At 35.0% G+C, this 19409-nt stretch overlaps 1 protein-coding gene across 3 annotated transcripts in view; it reads left to right on the plus strand.

The window, feature by feature from the left end:
- LOC129502323 (ATP-binding cassette sub-family C member 2-like) overlaps positions 1-19409 on the plus strand; it is an 87601-nt gene that overhangs the window by 36204 nt on the left and 31988 nt on the right. For 2 of the 3 annotated variants that reach the window (XM_055313842.1, XM_055313844.1), the window contains exons 9-16: positions 1374-1520; positions 3496-3580; positions 3674-3740; positions 4125-4251; positions 8396-8572; positions 11797-11964; positions 13294-13456; positions 19133-19208. In XM_055313842.1, coding sequence (XP_055169817.1) covers positions 1374-1520; positions 3496-3580; positions 3674-3740; positions 4125-4251; positions 8396-8572; positions 11797-11964; positions 13294-13456; positions 19133-19208 — 1010 coding nt within the window. The remainder of the gene's footprint in view (positions 1-1373; positions 1521-3495; positions 3581-3673; positions 3741-4124; positions 4252-8395; positions 8573-11796; positions 11965-13293; positions 13457-19132; positions 19209-19409) is intronic. The other variant, XM_055313843.1, reaches the window with a different exon arrangement.

Genomic DNA, 19409 nt, shown 5'->3' on the forward strand with positions numbered 1-19409 from the left:
TTCTTTGTAAATTTCTCACAGATCAAACATGTGCTTTCTGTTCTTAAACAATGTAACTTTCATTTCAGAGTTTCATTTTCTCTCTAGAATGTCTTTTTTTTTTTTTTTTTAAGATTATTATTTTTTCATGAGAGACACAGAGAGAAAGAGAGGCAGAGACACAGGCAGAGGGAGAAGCAGGGTCCATGCAGGGAGCCTGATTTGGGCCTTGATCCCGGGTCTTCAGGATCATGCCTGAAGTGGGCTGAAGGCGGCACTAAACCGCTGAGCCCCCAGGCTGCTCTAGAATGTCTTGATTTGTGTGTGTGATTAATCCCTTTTAAACAAGATCCAAAGTCACACTATATGGAGTTGGGAAGACTGAATGTTTCTCCTGCATGCCAGACAAGTTATAAATTGCTTTATTTCATTCTTGAAATAATAAGGCATTGCTTTTCCCACTTCACAATAGGAAATGGAAATCTATTCTAGTTTGGGAAACATCCTCAAAGTTACAGAATTAGTATTTGGAGGCAAACTGATAGGAACTGAGGGCATTCTCTTTCTTTCATACCATGTAAATGTTGGGAATCCCATGCTATTTAAACTAGAGTTAACCTGCCATGAGGTATGAAGCAATGAATGAAAGCCAAAGGATAATGAAAACACTTAGAACTGAAGCATCTGTTTTAATCAAATTTACCATCCTCAGTGGTCATAGGATCAGGGGAAGTTCCATGTGTTTCTCTTGTTGATCATTTAAAATATTGTTATTTTTTATTTGAACAAATATGTAGGTATTATGAAAATAAAAGCAATATTTACATTTGGAATTCTTTGGTAAAAATGTCCAAGAAGCATTTGCTTAAGAGAAGTTGTAGGTACATGAAGGTCAGTGCATTCTCATCATATATGAACTTTCCTGCCTTTTCTAAATGAAACTTACAAGAGTAAATATAAACATTATGAGCCATAATTTATTCATAATTTCTTCAGTTAATTTTATGACTCACAGAAAGTATTATCATTACATATGACTCAGGATGTATACACACACCACTGGAAAATAAATTTACATAATACTCCATCTTGAAAAAAAGATCAATTAGTATGCATATTAAATTGCAGTGATAACTAGTAAGAACATAGTGACTTACAAAAGGGAGCTGGACCACATGGTCTCAAGGCTGTAGTGGTCTAAGGTACACAATTGTATCTGTATATCTTAGTGTACTAAACATTTATATTCTTCAGCAGTCACACTGAATAGTGCTGAATTTTGGTAAACAACAATAAAAAAGGTTTTGAATTTTTCCCCCTAATTTTTGGGACTTTAACTCAACCTGTTGTTAGCTTTGAGTAATTGAAGGAAAGAATTTGTCTCTATTTTTCAGGTTTCTCTGGCGACATTTGGCATCTATTTCTTATTAGATGAAGGAAACATTTTAACAGCCACTAAAGTGTTCACATCTATGTCTTTGTTTAATATTTTGAGGCTTCCTTTGTTTGATTTACCAATGGTGATCTCAGCTGTGGTCCAGGTACATCCAAAATATGCTTAAACTAAGAATCGTTCATCTACTGGAGTCTATGGTTTTGCACATTTTATTTGTCTTTTTTTCCATTATTTATTTCACTTTTTGTGGTTGTTTTACACTGCTTTCAAAATTAGTCTCCCTGAATTAACAAGTGATAGAAAACAATAAAGATTGGAAGGAATCATGTCTTCTTTGTCTCTGCTTTTCTTCTATCAAAATGACTTTTAAGTATTTCAATATAGGATATTGTTTTCTTTGCTAAATGTTAGTTTCTTTTGTTTGGCTTTTTAAAAGCTGATATCAGATACTATGCCATCAAAAGGCTCATTTTCTGTTTTCAGTTGAAGATTTTTTAATGAGGTCCTTTGCCTGGAACTGGATATGAAGGTTTTCCCAGGGTTTAGCAGCATTTCATCTGTACTGAATGAATAAAGACAAATGCATTGATAATATCAGTCTGCCAACAAACCGTGTATGAGATATTTGGTTCAGCCTACCTCTATTGTAATCTTCAGTCTCTGGAGGCTCTGTGAATAAATACTATAATGAGTAGAAAGCTGCTGAAACCACAGGGCATGTGAAGAAGTGAGTTCCTTGATTCCTGAGAACCTTGATGCCCTGAGATTTCCTGTTAAATTTTTTGAATGTCAGGTTTGGATTGTCTGGGTGTCCCCCATTGAATCCATTTTCTCAAGTTGAATTCATAAACCAAGTGAAGCTTTGCTTATTGGAACCAACTCTTTAAGAACTTTGCCCTTAAATTTTTATATTATTTGAATAAATATTAACTTATAGTTGCTAATAGTAACTATAATAGTAACGATGATATTAAATTATATTAATTTTATTAAAATTATAATAGTAATAATAGTATATTATTTGAATACATAATTATATAGTGAATACCGAATAATCCACTTTTGTCGTACCTTTTTTGTTGTTATTTTACTAATAATGACCAACAGAGGGCAGAGAAGTACTGTTGATGTGACGCTTTTAACATTTGTTTCATAGCATTTTTTTCTTAAGAAAAATACCATTCTTAGAATCAGTTTTGTTTTACTTTTGAAATTAGAATCTAGCTAAAATTCTGCTATCTCAAAGTGTTCTCCAACTCCTATGTAGCACACTACATAAATACGGAGAGCAATTGTCAAAAGAGAAAGAGAAGTAAAGGAAAGAAAAAGAAGTAGATCTGTATACTAATATGATGTACTTGGTAAACAAAACCATGGCCCAGTTACATCTTATTCACTAACAATAGATGTCTTTTAGCCTAGAGTGAATAAAAATACATTAGAGATTTCATGTAAGTCAGCTTGAGGAAAACAAAATTGATACTTTTTTTTTTTTTTTTTAGTAATTTTATTTACTTATTTGAGAGAGAGAGTGAGCGAAAGAGAGAGCAAGAGTGGGGTGGAGGGTCAGAGGGAAAGGGAGAAGCAGGATCCCCCTGACCCGAGAGCCTGATGTTGGGCTGGATCCCAGGCGAGATCATGACCTGAGCTGAAGGCAGATGCTTAACCTACTGAGCCTTCAAAATTTATACTATTTATCCTAATTGTAGCTAAGCATATTGTAGCCCTGTTACTGAAACTCAGTGTTATTGCCGAAACTATCATTTAATATTCAGAAGCCGAATTCATTCAACAATTCTAGAGCTGTTCTTAAGAACTAATCTTCCTATAATTATTAATTAATTAGTTATGATGGCTTTACTAGAGTATTAAGGAGGAACTTTTGTGTCTTTTTTTCATGCCTTCCTGCATAAATGACATTTGTTTTGATCTGTGATTCCTGAAGCTGTTTTTTCTTTTTAGGAATGAAATTATTTATAAACATTAGAACAATTCAAGCTCTGCTTGCTGAATATCTTCAATATCTTCAGTTTGCATCACAAATTTTTAATCATGCTATAAGTCTTTTTAGTTGAAGTTCTTGACCCTCAAATAAATTCCATGTGTGTTTATTTTGATAGACAAGAATATCATTGGATCGTCTGGGAGACTTTCTCAACACTGAGGAGCTTCTTCCTCAAAATATTGAAACAAACTACATAGGAGGTCAGCATTTCCTCTGCATTCAGTATTTATTTGACTTCCAGGTTGAAGATAATAGGCTCTAGGATGCACCATTGTATTTATTTTTCTTCTTAGATCATGCCATTGGATTTACAAATGCTTCCTTCTCCTGGGATAAAACAGGGATTCCAGTACTAAAAAAGTAAGTCATAGTTTGGGGAAAATTCAAAACAAAATTTTTTATTAACATTGAATTCTACAATGTTCCATATTTTTATTTCTTAGAGTTTTTAAAGCAGAAGATGAATATATTAAAATTTACAAGACTTATTTTTTAACCTCCCACTATACTTTGCATTTTTATGGATTTTTTTTACTCCCTTGTTTTCTATTCATTTCTTCTGTTTTCTCTACAGCGTTTGTTGTTTGCATTTTTGGAAGGTTGGGTGTCCATAGAATAATGTAGTATAATATGAATAGCAGCAATTTCAAGGATGATGCTCAGTACGCTAATTTATCTGGGAATAAACATTAAAAATGTAACAAGAACTTCCTATATCATCTCTTTCCTTTTCTTGTCATACAGCTTGAACATAAAGATTCCAGAAGGAGCTTTAGTGGCTGTTGTAGGGCAAGTTGGATCTGGCAAATCATCTGTGCTTTCTGCCATCCTGGGGGAAATGGAGAAACTTACAGGAGTTGTTCAAAGAAAGGTAAAGCTAACAATACATTCTTTCTATATCTCCTAGTGTAGTAGGCTACAGTCAACACATGGTTAGTGTCAATAAGAATTTATCAAATCAAATTGAAGATGCAAGTATTTAATGGGCATTTCTAGTTTGCAGCAAACATTTCAATTTCCACAAAAATTGATTAGCTATGGATGGGTTAGTAACAGCATTTTGTCCTCCAAATACTTTAGTGAATCATTTATGAATGCTTATGGTAATTGTTTGATGATATTAACTGAATTGCAACCAATTATAGAGAAACTAATGTGATTTATATTTTAATTTGATTTGGTTTCTAATTATCATTCATTGCAAAGTTCCCTGAGTAATTTCAGCTACATTTCTAAGAAGTCTTATTGTTGCTCGTGGGCAGGATCATTGATCCAGAAGAAAAATCAGAAAAATAATAATATTAATAGCTTGCTTTTAAATTTCAGCCCTTGGACTATGGAGAGGACTACTCCAAGCCTTTCATTGTATTCTTAAAGACAAATAGGAATACAAATTCAACGGGTTCTTAATCAGCTGTTTCTTTTTTGAAACACTAACCAATGAGTTTTCCTTATATTTAACTAACTCTTAGGTAAAATATTAACGTTATCCCTCCTCACTTCTGACAAGATGGAGAAGTTCTATGGATCTGAGACTAGTTTCTTCACTTTTTCTCTCTAGGAAGAATCCGCTCCAACTCTTTTGTTTTTCTTCTTAATATGTATTTCCTCATATCCTTATACCTTTCCTGGTTCCAGTCCTTTAATGATGAGTTCTTTATTTATTCTTTTCTCTTTCAGCATTACTAGTACTTATTTTAGATCAACTAAGGTATCTGGGACTTTTTCTGATAAAATTATACTTAATGAATACCACTGCTTTTTAATCTTCATCATACTGTCTTTGTACCCTTATGTTCTTCATAATGATTGCAGTCAGCCATTTGTCTTTAGTTGAAATGACTATATCTTATCTTAGGCCAGTGAATATCCTTTAAAAATATGATTGTCATATTGGTTTTATTTTCATTTATTTAGTGTCTTCAGCTTTTTTTACTAAGCAAATATTATGCACACATATTATGTGCCTGTCACTTAGTACCAGGGAAACAGGCATGAATGTGATATATCCTGCTATTTACAGGGTTCATAGCTAGTGAGGGAGATATTGAAATCAATTATGATGTGTTTAAATCAGATATAAAAAATGAATCAAAGTATAAGGAACAACAAACTCTGAAGAGTTAGAAAAATTTCCAGAGAGATGGTAGTCTTTTACTTGATCTTGAAAAATAGTTGGGAATTAATCAAGATAAAAACAATATTAGTTCTGGATTTCATCTAAAGCATTAATGTGCAAAGGCCTAGCCTGGTTCTTGGCACAGAGTCAGCCAGCTCCCTGTGAATTTTTATGGTTATTGTTATCTCATTATGATGGTTGAGGGTCTCATGGTAAGATTTAAAGATTATTTCTAGTACCTTTGAGGGTTTGAAATTAAGAAAATGTTCATGGTGATGCAAGAAACCATAACAATGCTGTTACTAATCATAAAACAGAGAGGACACCCTTTGTTTATAGTAAGCGAGAGTTGTGAAAGAGAGAAGATATTATCTGTCAATATGCTTGACAACCTTGTCCTTTGGTCTGGAACAATGGCAGAATTTGAGGTATCATACTCTGAATTATTTCCCAAAATATATATATATATTTTTTTTAAGAGAGGGAGAGAGGGATCGGGGAGAGTCAGAGGAAGAGGGAGAGAGAGAATCTTAAGCAGGCTCCATGCCCAGTGCAGAGGCCACCTCAGAGCTGGATCTCACAACCAGGAGATCACAATTGAGCCAAAACTAAGACACTTAACCATCACAATTGAGCCATGCAGGGACCCCTCAAGACATTTTTAATCCTAAATTTGTAACTGTTATTCTTGTCATTTCTAATTTAATAATAATAATAATAATAATAATAATAATAATAATAAATTTAATGGTTAGTGTTCACAGCGTGCTTTTGTGTTTTATCTTTCTGTTCCTCAAAGTTTCATATGAGCATATTTTTGAGGCATATCATATCACAATGTTCAACCTCCAGTCTCCTTGTTCTCAATATCAAAGATTCACACCAGGCACCATTCATGTAGAGTATTCAGTATTCAGTGTTCTTTGATGGAACATTAGAGATTTGGAAGACACTTTTTGAATTAGCAAAACTTTTATTGTGGTTTCTTTATTAGAGTAAAATGAAACAAAAACATATTTGCTTTTGTATATGAAATTAAAGTAATAATTATTCTTAAAGTTAAAGGAAAAATATACACCTCTGTGAAAATGATCAACTCTTCTTTGGCTCCAGTCATTCCAACACTACAAGTCTATACCTCTCAATGTAGTATTTAGTTTCTGTTTTATATTCTGCACCATTTTTCCTGTTCCTCAGACTTTTTTTTTTCTGTGTTCTTCCTCTGTTCCCCTTATCTTGCTAAATACGTAAGTGTCCAAAGTTTCTATCACTTGAGAATTGATTTAATATTATTTTACTCAGAGGTTATTCACTATGCAAGGCAGTTCAAGAGCAATTACTTTTATGTTCACGATCAAGTCAGATCAGAATTACATTGTTTTGGATGAAAAGCCACTCTATGTCTTACATGCTCAACAAAAAGGAATTAAAGGAATTAATCTTTGATCTTTAAAGTACCTGGAGAAATCAAAAGGCTAACAGTTACGTACATATACATAGGCTCTTGGGTCAAAAAGTACTTTAAATGGCTTGTATTGTTATCCAGTGCATAGCAGCCAAAATAAATTCTCTAAAATCAATGTTTGGATAGAGTTCATGGGGCACATTGAGAGGTAAGTCTCTAGTTCAAATACTGTGGGTCCTTTCTAATAAAAGGGTTAGTTAAAAGGATATATCATACAGTAGACTGTCATATATTCAGGAATCATTTTGAGACATAAAATCATCAAAACATAAACTTAGGAGCGTGTGGAAGATACCCTGTCTAGGAAGGACTTGTATCTCAGCTGTGAAAGTACATATAGCAAGTCAGCTCCTTCAGGATTGGCCTGCTGAGAACAGGCTGGCTAAGGCCCCACAGCTGAAGATCAGGCCAACCTAGCCTAACACGGAGCCACTCTGATGAGTAATACTCTATATCTCTCTAGAGGGTTGGCCAAAGCTTTGTTGCATCTGGATCACGGTGTGACTTCTCCATCCACTTAATCCTTCTACCTTCTTTCCTTCCACAAGAATTGATCGCAAATAAACAACTTGCACTCCAGGCATAGTGTTGTGGGCTGACCTGTGTTCCCCCGAAATTCATATGTTATAGATCCAATCCTGAGAATGTGAATGTATTTGGAGATGAAGTCTTTCAAGAGGTAATTAAGTTAAAATAGGATAGGGACACCTGGGTCGTTCAGCGGTTAAGCATTTGCCTTTGGCTCGGGTCATGATCCCCGGGTCCTGGGATCAAATCCCCCATCAGGCTCCCTAGAGAGAGCCTGCTTCTCCCTCTGCCTATGTCTCTGACTCTCTATGTCTCTTGTGAATACATAAATAAAATCTTAAAAAGAATGTATAATTGGATGGGCCTTAATCGAATATGACTGTTGTTCTTAAGAGAAGAAGAAATTAAGACATACATACCCACCCAGAAGTAAGGCCATGTGAAGACTCAGGAAAAGACAGTCATCTACAAGCTAAGGAGAAAGGCCTCAGGAGAAATCAACCTTACTGACAAACTTGTTTTCAGATTTCTAGCCTCCAGAATTGTGAGAAAAGAAATTTCTGTTGTTTAAGCAACCCAGTCTGTGCACCTTGTTAGGATAACTAGAGCTGACTCAGTCTCTACCTCCAGAAAACTCCACCAGAGACAGATAATTCTGATAGAAACTACAGTGAAAGCAAATAAGAAGCACAAAGTAACTCATTTGAAGGGGTCTTGAATAAACATATATAAAATTAAAATGTAAGTAGGATATATTTACATTTAAGAAATAACCTAGTTTTTTTTTTTTAAATTCAATTTAAAGAAAGCAAAACCATGGACTAAATATGTTCCTTTAATGTGGTACATGCAACTTTTCTTTTCCCTCGTTAAGAGTATTTCTTTTATTTCTTCCCTGTTTAGGGTTCTGTGGCTTATGTTGCCCAGCAGGCCTGGATTCAGAATTGCATTTTACAAGAAAACATTCTCTTTGGCTCCATCATGCAGAAGCAGTTTTATGAGCGAGTATTGGAAGCCTGTGCTCTCCTTCCTGATTTGGAGCAGTTACCAAATGGAGATCAAACTGAGATTGGAGAAAGAGTAAGGAAAATATAATTTATCATATGCAGGAATAAAACTCCATTTATCTGTGCTAATAAAATATTTATAGTCTTTTTCCTGAGGTCTCAAAAAGCCATATGCAACTATAATGTTTAAAAAATCATGACAAAATTCCTGTGAATAGGATGGGAATATTAAGGACAAATAATTATCTATAATTGACTATTTGGAAAACAGATTTAAAATCAGCAGGAGATTCTGTCGTTAGTATCCACGTGGGGGGAACGATAGCTCACCAACTGGATCATCAGCACTTTGTTTTGGTTGCTGGCATAATGCTGTTCACTCTCGAATGAATGAATGATAGTTTTGTTTTGTTCCCCCCCGACCCCCGTATCCCTTGTGCACAAAGTCAAGCCTAGGACAGTAGCAACAGAGTGCCAGTCTCCAGTGGTGGCACCGCGGTCAGGTTCTAAAAAGGCTCAGGGATGATGCTGTCATTAATGCTCCTACTCTGTGTTTGTTCATTCTTGCTTAAGAGGATCTCGTTTCCCATAGTCTTTGTTCTATTTTATTTTTATTGCATTAATGAATAGTCATTACGTTGCCCAGTGTTTTGGAGTTAAAACAAAACAAAACAAGATAGCGTGAGCCAAAGCATGAACCTGAGAGATTATCTCCGACCCATGACTAAAATCGCCATTAATTAAACATGAATGCAAAAGCAGCCTCTGCCTGCGATTCATGTGTTCTGTGAAGATGAGTAAATAATCCTTGCTGAGTGCTTTGAATTCCTGAAAAGACAGTCAGCATAGCATTAGTGAGGCATTTTTTACTCCTGGCTTCCTGTTGTTTAATAGTCCTCATCTATAAACTGATAAATAAAATAGAGAGCAAAATTATAGAAAGTGGACATATTTAAAAATCTAGAATGAGGCAAAATTTACCTTTTAACTAGACTTATGTTGTTTTTGCCCATAGCCTGTTACTTTGTAGATGTATTTTCTCAAGTTATTAAATAGATTTAAATTTTTTCCCCACCTCTTTTTTTTTTTTCTGGTGTCTTCACTATTCCCAGGCAAAATGGCACCATAGCTAAAATTATGAGGAAATGTGACTTCAAACTTGTAAATACATATTGAATATTATGCCGATAAAGCCAATCCCTAATAATATGAAATAGTTGATAGTATATAACTAAAAAGAATCTAAAGAAGGAAAAAAATGCAAAATATATATGAATAATGAAATGAATAATGAAATATATATTTAATATAGACATAAATGTTATTGCCATTTATAACTTATGCCTTTTATTATTAAATGTCTCCCAATTTGACGATATATATTAACATAAACATGTAATTGAACATTTCAAAAGGCAACCTGTTTACAGCTGTTTAGGAGATAACCGAGATAACAAATGTAGAATTTTTCCTCACTTTCATTCATCTTTTCCTTTGGCATTCTTCATCTGACCACAGATATTTTTATTCTGCTACAGGGTGTACAATGGTGAGCAAGAGAGCTATCACCTTGCTTTCAAGAGATTGCAGTCTAGTGGATCTTTGCCAATGATATTATCAATTTTCTTTATTAATATTTATTGATCACCTTGTGTCAGACAGAGTTTATGTGCTGGGAATGCAAGGATCAACTAGCTCATAGGCTTGTGAGGGAGACTGCCTTGGAGATAGCCATTTCCAGCAAAGGGATGAGAAACAGAGCACTGTGAGACAGGAATGGACAGAAGGAATCAATTTACTTGGAACTCTGGGTGGAAGACTGCTGTCAAAGAGGATTTCTCAGTGTGAATAGCTTTTGAATTGAAAAGGGAAGATGAGTGACCAGCCTCTGCTAGTCTGGTTGGCAGGCCACAGTCAGATGAGGGCAGTATTGGGAGAGTGGTTGAGACATGAGTGAATACGAGAGCATAAGTATTGTGGATTTATTTTTTTTAAGATTTATTTATTTATTCATGAAAGACACACACACACAAAAGGCAGAGACATAGGCAGAAGGAGAAGCAGGCTCCCTGAGGGGACCCTGATGCAGAACTCAATCCCAGGACCCCGGGATCACGACCTGAGCCAAACGCAGACTCTCAGTCACTGAGCCACCCAGGTACCCCAGTATTGTGGATTTATACTAAGGGATTCGTTGATGGTCATGGATGATGGCAGATGAGATGTGAGCATCCCAGGTTTTTAAACAAGGTGATTACATAATCACAGGATATGCAATGACAAGGCAGACGATACACTGGAGAGAGGAGTGATTGGGTGATAATAGCTGATATTGATTGCCTCTGTACTTGGTGTCGGATCTATCATAAATATTTTACAATTATAAAATGCTCATGACAAACCCTTGAGTGGGGAGCTGATAGAATTATACACACACACACACACACACACATCTATTGTCTTACTTTATTTTTTTCACATCTGTCTCCCCTGCTAAACTATAACCTCCTCACCATAGAGACTCAGTTTCATTTATCTTTGAATCCCAAGTGTTAGCATAGCACCCAAAATATGGATATACAAAGGAGGTATTGGTTGAGTAGGAAGAGAATGAGAAAGGCAAAAAAGCAATGGCATCTTACAATTAGAGGTAACTGGATAAGTTCTGTGTTGCAAGGAGGGCTTTTAAGCCAGATCTGTAAACACTAAATATAAAATAAATCAAGTAAATTGGGCCTGGCTCCATAATTCTCTATACGTGGCTGTACATGTCGACTTTAATTCTTACACGGAATGATGTATATTCCTTATTCTTGCTTCTTAGAGTTGTACTTTTGCCAACAAGACTTGTACTAATCTTTCTACAGAATAAAACAGGACATGGTGATTACTGCTTTGGTCATTTAGCTATTATTCTCAATTTTCTATGTGTCAATTTAAAAATGATCACCAGTGTCAGTATGTGGTTGGCAGCCAAAAGTCTTATTTAATGTTTCAGAGGTATGACTCTTCAAAGTTAGGGGATTGGCAGTTCTTTTCTCCTTAATTGTTAGTATCTACTTTTGAAACCAAGCAGTTAACAAAAAGTAGATACATCTGTTAATTTGCACAAGTTAGTAGCACAGGGAAATAGGGGGTGGGGGTAGGATATGGATTTCAGGGTAAAGAAAGGTTTGAGGGTTAATCCTGAGTTATCTATCAACTACATGCTACAGAAGAGAAATTGGATATCACTAGATATGCTTCGAGATTTACACCTTTTTTGGTCTTGATTTTTAACTCCTGGTCTCTTTTCAGGGTGTGAATATAAGTGGGGGCCAGAAGCACCGAGTAAGTCTGGCCAGAGCTGTGTATAGTGGGGCTGACATCTACCTCCTGGATGATCCCCTTTCTGCAGTTGATGTTCAGATTGGAAAGCAACTTTTTGAGAAAGTGATTGGGTCCTCGGGTATTTTGAAACACAAGGTAACCATGGTGTCACTTATGGTTTTTTGGGGAAAGGGAAAGATAATCTGCATAGCATTGTGCCTCAAATTCCAATACTTTGTTCATTTGTTGAAGTAGTGAAATTTCACATGTAAAGGGGAATGTCATATTGATCTTTTCACAGATAAATTTTAATGAATATTTTTAAAAGTTTTTCTTACAAGTTTACTGACAACAATTTATATGATTGTTACCTTATAGACTGATCCCGTATTCTAAGGGGACTTACATGTTAAAATGAGTTGGTTTTAGTTTACTCAATTTTTTTAAATGATATTTTCATACATAGCACTTTCATAAAAAAGTATTTTACTGATTATTACTTAAAATTATGGTGTTAATAACATAGCAATAACAATTTAGTTCTCTTGTGAAAGGGCCAAGAAGAAGGGATTAATATTTACTAAGTGCATCCCATGTCTGACACTAAATTAGTTCACTTAGCTTTTACAGAAAGTCTCTGAATAGGTATTATCATTATTCCTGGTTTACCTACGAAGGAACTTGGAGTTCAAAATGATTTGATATAGGTTGTTTAGCTTAAGAACATCAGAGGTTTTAATAAATGTAGAATTTTTGAATCACTGTGTTGCACACCTGAAACTCAGGTAACATTGGGTGTCAACTACTTTAATTTAAAAAAAAAAGAGCAGCAGAGATTTTTAAAAAGTCTATCTGACCATAAAGCCATACTCATTCCTTCATAGTATGCATTTATAGATTTTTTAAATATAAGGCACTCTGGAAAACATTAAATAAATGCATAAAATGGTTAAATACATATGTAAGTAAATAATAGATAAATGTCTTTACTTATTATTAAGTCTTAACTCAAGATGGAAACTTCTGGCTCAACCCTATGTATATTTGTATGATAATATGGAAAGATTTAAAAAGGAATACTATGAATTAGGACTGGAATCAAGCACTTTATTGTAATGCTATAGGATCTTTAAAAAGTAAGCATGAATGACAGATATGAAATTTTTTTGTTATGAAATTGATTCATTTTTAATGAATGAAGAATAAACTGAACCAGATGGTTAAAACATTTGCAATCCTTTCTTTTGTTTGTCTGTTTTTTTGTCTAAAGTATATAATCATTCATTATGAAATATATATATGTTGCCTTAAACTGGTATGTGGTATGTACCTGTCAACAATTACACTCTGAAATAGTAAAAAAAAAAAAAAAAAAAAAAAAAAAAAAGAAAGAAAAGAAAGAAAGACTTCAGCTTTCTTTAAAATAGATTATTTTTGCTTTTTTTCTTTTGTAACCCAAGGAATAAAATAAATACTCTTTTTCAGACTCGTATTTTAGTGACACATAACCTCACACTTCTGCCCCAGATGGATTTGATTGTTGTAATGGAGAGTGGGAGAATTGCACAAATGGGAACATACCAAGACCTGCTGTCTAAAACCAGAAACCTCACAAATTTGCTTCAGGCCTTCAATGAACAGGAAAAAGGTGAGACACAATAAGAAACAAGCCTAAGATACAGCGTGCCTAGCCATTTTGAAAGCCCATTAATTGCGTGATTTCTTACAATGCATTTTTCTTCATTCATCCTTGCTGGAGTTAGGAACGGGGCATCTTCCTTTCTTTCGAAAAGAAACATACATTAGGACACATCAGTTAAAAATGAACCTCATTTATGATTTTTAAAGCAAAATGTTATACTCCAAGACCTGTTTGTTCATCTATGAAATAATGGATTACATGATTTATAAGCTCTATTGCTGGTCTAGAATATAATGGGTCTAAACATTCTGTTTTCTTTAAAATTAAGAACAGGGAGCATAAATCCATGTCAAGTACGTAATAAATATTTTAAACATTTTGTTGCATGTTGAGGAGGGGAGATGAACAAACAAAAAAGGAGTCTGAGGAAAGACAAAGGAGAATGGTGTTTGTCTAACTTTTTTTTTAATTTTTATTTATTCATGATAGTCACAGAGAGAGAGAGAGAGAGAGGCAGAGACATAGGCAGAGGGAGAAGCAGGCTCCACGCACCGGGAGCCCGACGTGGGATTCGATCCTGGGTCTCCAGGATCGCGCCCTGGGCCAAAGGCAGGCGCCAAACCGCTGCGCCACCCAGGGATCCCGTTTGTCTAACTTTTATGAGCTCACAATTGAGTTTATTTACCAGCTTTTGTTACTATACTACTACGATTTAAGTTAAGATTATAAATGCTTATGTAAATGCATTGGTTTGATCCTTCCCTAATTAAGACACAGGGATGTTTGAAATCGAGTATTAATTCAATATTATAGAGGTCACTTATTTCCCATCTCTGAAAGTATATTGTTCATCATCTCTTTTTCCATCTATAGATGCCTTCTCGTGTGGACCACTGTGATCCTTGTCCCATAACTACCCAGAATACCACTGAGAAATTACTATAAAATTGATTAACTACTTCATAATTTCAGGGTAACAAGAAATAGGGAGCTGTATCTCAGTATTTCTTGTATGAACTGGTATCCACTAATTCACTTTACACTGTACCTACTTATAAAAGTCATAAAAATGTGAAACCAGCTTATACAAGATCAGTCATAACATGAAGTCAATTATTAACAGGACCTATTATTTGAATGTTGTGAAATCAAAAAACAAAATGATTTTGCTGATGTGTTTCTTTTTTGGACCTAAGCTAATACACATCAATTCTGTAACACTATTTTTTATTTCTTGCCTTTATTCCTTCCTCAAATTCAAATGTTCTATTTGTAGATGCATTCAGAAATATCTGATGCATCATCAGATGGCCGTGGTCATTCTTAAGCACCTTCTCTTCTCTTAATGGCTAGCAATTTTGGAAATGATCTCTTGGCTACTTGGTCAGGCTAAGTAATAATTTATGCTTAGTGTATGTATGGGAAAGAGATGTCTGTGAGTGTCTCCTAGGATTAGAATGTGGTCTGACATTCTTCTCTATTCCCAGGATTTAGGTAGCTTCATGATAGGCAGATTACAGGTTCAGATTACAGATTATTTGGAATGCTGTGAACCAGTGTACTTTTCATGTGGCCATTTATTTTAAAGGCCACATGAAATATAAGTTGTATTACTTCGGAAAATATAGTTCTAAAAGCAGGCAATGTTTAAGTTTTGTGTTCAATATTTAATTTACCATAAAATATAAACAGTGTATCTTTTGAAAGTTGTGGAATTTGCTCTTGTTTAAAACCTAGTTTTGGAGGGACCCCTGGGTGGCTCAGTGGTTGAGCTTCTGCCTTTGGCTCAGGTCATGATCCCAGGGTCCTGGAATTGAGTCCCACATTGGGCTCCCTGTAGGGAGCCTGCTTCTCCCTCTGCCTATATTTGTGCTCTCTCTCTATCTCTCTCTGTGTGTCTCTCATGAATAAATAAATGAAATCTTTTTTTTAAATATATAAAATCTTTAAAAAAAGAAACAACAACCCAGTTTTGGAAAGAAATATCATGCTTTCTCTTTATTTCTATATACTTTCTTATGTACATGAGTCCTCTGTGGTAACAAATGGAAAGCTGTATTATTCTTGAAGTTGGGCTGCCATTAATAGATATTACTGCTTCAGCATCAGAAATATGCCAGAGTTAGAAAAATGCAAACTGTACTTTTTTCCCTAATGACTTCAACATTGTGTCTTCTCTTTTAGAATTTAGGAAGGTGATGAGTAGAGATAATTTTTGTACTAAAAATAGAATACATTTTTGAAAAAGAATATTTCTAGGATTTTGATTTTTTGAATGCTGAATGAAAAACTATTAAGGCTTTTTAAAAGCAGCCATAAAATTAAACATGATGATAGATGTTAGATGTTAGGTGATATCTGTAAAAGGTCAGCCATGTATAGTATAATTCCCTTAGGGGCCACACAGAGCAAGGCAAAAGTAGATTTTGATTATATAAAACACCTTGCTAAACAATAGCTTTAAACCAGGTTACACTCAGTGTCAAGTTCCTTTGTTTTTAATATTTAATTTATTTGAGAGAGAGAGAGAGAGAGAGAGAGAGAGCATGAGAGCATGAACAGTGGGGAGGAGCAGAGAGGGACAAATAGGCTTCATGCTGAGCCCAGAGCCCTACACAGGCCTCCATTTCACGACCCTCAGATCCTGACCTGAGCCGAAATCAAAAGTCAGTTGCTTAACTGACTGAGCCACCCAGGTGCCCCCAGTGTTAAGTTCTTACAGTGCTTCCCTTAGACCTGGACCAGTGTGAACTAGTACTATACTCAATGCTTTAGAGAGTCCCTCTTCTGGCTTTCTTAGCTGGTTCATTGATCAAGAGCCCAAGGGGAAAAAAGAAAAAGAGCCCAAGGGATTGTGCCCATCAAGGGTCACTTTCCAATCTTCTACTTCCAGGTATTTGTGTTTCTGGAATTCTCTGCCCAAATGACACAGACTTTTTCTTCTGTTCTATCTACCCAAAGGCAGGCCAATCTACTGGCATTTGCATTCTTTGGCCTGAGGAATTTTTTTTCTCTCTTGGAGGGGCTAGTGTGAACAGAGCTTCTATAGATGGGCTGAAGTGTCCACAGATATGGTGCAGGATGGGATGAGGGTGGGAGATAAGGGAGCAAGGGCCTTGACTGTCATGTTTCCAGAGGAACACTTAAGGTTCCAAACACTCTCACATGGGCCTTGGTTTTCAGGTGGTTGGGAAGGTGTATTGGTCAGGGTAAGTAATAGAACTTATTTATGAGTCTGTTGGTTCAATCCATTACTATTAAATACTTAGGAATATGGTATGTGGGGCTTTTGTTTATACTCTTGCCCTGGTTCCCACCAGTGAGGTGCAGGCCTGTCTCTGTGGGGCACTTCTTTTCTTATTTGCATAAGTGGTAGGGAAAATTCAAACTATACCTGAGAGCATTTTCATTGGGATTGAGGGAAAAAAAAGACTAGCTGGACAGGGAGTGGAATTTGAGATATGACTCCCAGTTCTAAAACACCCTGTGATCTATCACTTATTTATTTTAGCTTATCTTCTTTGATCTTGAATCTCTTTAAGACTTCTTCTAAAAAGTACACAATTCTTCCATTTGAAAATTCATATAAACTTATATGATACCAGAATAGGAGTAAAAGTAAGCACAACCTTGTGGAAAAAACACTGAGCCAATTTTACTTTGCCCCAGGCTCTAGTTCTGACTCTGAATAACTATGTGAGTCTTCATAGAGATGACTTAACCATCTCTGGTTCTTCCCATTTATGAAAAATAGGAACTAGGTCTGTTTTGGCTGAAGTAGAATTGAACAGTGCACATTTTTATCACTCCCTTGCCCCCAAAACTACCTGTGACTCAGACACTTTTTCTTTTCCTATCATCCTCATCTTCTACTGGGGTTAATAACAGATAACTGAGAAAAAGTAGTTTTTATGGTATAATTTGGATTGGAAAACATCAGATCTCTAAGAATCTAACCAGCTCTGAAAAGTCTACAAATCTCACCTTATGGGAATATTATACTAGAGAATCAATAAGAGGTAAGAAGAAAGGTCAATGAAGAAAGATATGAGGACCAATGATAAATTTACGTATTTATAGGTTTAGTTTAGGCTGCTTCTTACCCACACTAATAATCCTGGTGATAGCTAGGATGTCATAGATATTAAGTCAATATATTCACAAGTTTTACCTTTATTTAATTCTCTCTGAAACCTCCTGAGACTACCTGGTCATGATATTACAGAGACTAGATATCTTGCACAAGTTAAGACAAACCGTAAATGGCAGAATTTGAATCTGATGCTCCCTCTGTTTTATGCTGGAGGCCAGCCAGACTCTTAAACATTCTATCAAACATGTAGGAACAAGTACGCTGGCTTTGTGTGAGGGGACAGAAAGAAGTGTGTGGCTCAGCTCACTCTTGCTTTCTGTGTCTCTGTTTCTTCCTGTCCATCTCTTTGGTAACTTTTGGTTTTAGGCAAGTCACTTATACTATCTGAGTTTTATTTTTCCCTTGCAAAATATGGATAAGCTTAACTATTCTCTTTTTCTTATAAGCTCATTTGGTACTCAAATTATGTAATGTATATGAAAGCACTCTATAAATTGCAAATATGTAAATTTTAAAATTATTATTATAAACTATAAAAATGAGAATGTGCTTTAGGCAGGAGGGGACTGAAACATCTCCAGATCAAATTATCATTCTTTGAGACATGGAATACCATGTTTCAGAGAGATAGTTGATGTAAGTCAGATTCTTCCAGTTAAGAGTTGTTAGATGTTTACTTCTAGAAATAAGAAAACATATAATTCATATAAGAAATTGTAGAAACTCCCAAGGCCACTTCCTTCCTTTTAAAGATGAGAAGTCTGAAATTCAAGGAGTTTAAGTATCATACTGTGAAAAGAGACAAAACACAGCCAAGCTCTGAGATGTTTCCCATCAAATTCACAAGCAGTAATGTGAACCTCAGTCTTGGTTGTAGATGTGAGACCTTGGTTCATATGACCTGTGTTTCAGTCTTTTTATCCCTAGGATAAAGGGATAATTATAGCATTTTCCTCATAGGGGTTCTCCTGAGAATTAAAAATATAAATATTTAAAATAATAATAAATTTATTAAAAAATACATTTTATATATATTATATATATTTTATAAATAAAATATATTTATATTTTATAAATATATATATTTACATATATATGTATAGAATATTGCCTGCTACATAGGAAGCAATTATTAGTATTATTAGTATTAGTGATATTAGAAAGAACATGACAGAGATTTGGGGAATTTACCATTGTGTTTCACTAGTAACCTTCATAATAATCACATAATTAGGAATCTTCATAGTAATCATAATTATCTATAGAACTTCATTAAATTGCATTTTTCTTTTAAAGACTAGAGTCATGTTCCTCTGGGAAAATACCTAGCCCTTCTGTGGAAGATCCAAAACAAGTTAGCACTCCTCTCTAATGTCCCAAGAAATGATTTTTATAGACTTTTTCATTGTGAAATCTTAGTTTTATGAAGACATTACAAGATACTTCAGGGGAAGGGGAAATAATCGGGAAAATGAAAAGACTCCCTTTATACCTGTGGATCTCCAACTGGCATAATCTTTCATCATAACTCTATTTTATGCATTGTTTGCTTATATGTATATAAAAGCACTCACCATCTTCCTCTCCAGCTCATGCTTTAAAGCAAGTCAGTGTAATCAACTCCAGAACTATACTGAAAGACCAAATCTTGGAGCAAAATGATAGGTGAGTATTAGGATAATACCACACTTACTGGGATTATGGACTAATTAATTACAATTTTTTAAGCATTTAAAATGCATCCTTTATAAAATATCTACACATCACAGTAGCTACAAAATGTGCTTAATGGTCTCCAGATTTTAAACTCTAAGTTAGATAGACGTGTCTAAGGTTTTAAGAGAGACAGATCTGACTTAGTTTGGG

The sequence above is a fragment of the Nyctereutes procyonoides genome, unplaced genomic scaffold, assembly GCF_905146905.1.
Source record: "Nyctereutes procyonoides isolate TBG_1078 unplaced genomic scaffold, NYPRO_anot_genome, whole genome shotgun sequence".
In the NCBI taxonomy this organism is placed as follows: domain Eukaryota; kingdom Metazoa; phylum Chordata; class Mammalia; order Carnivora; family Canidae; genus Nyctereutes; species Nyctereutes procyonoides.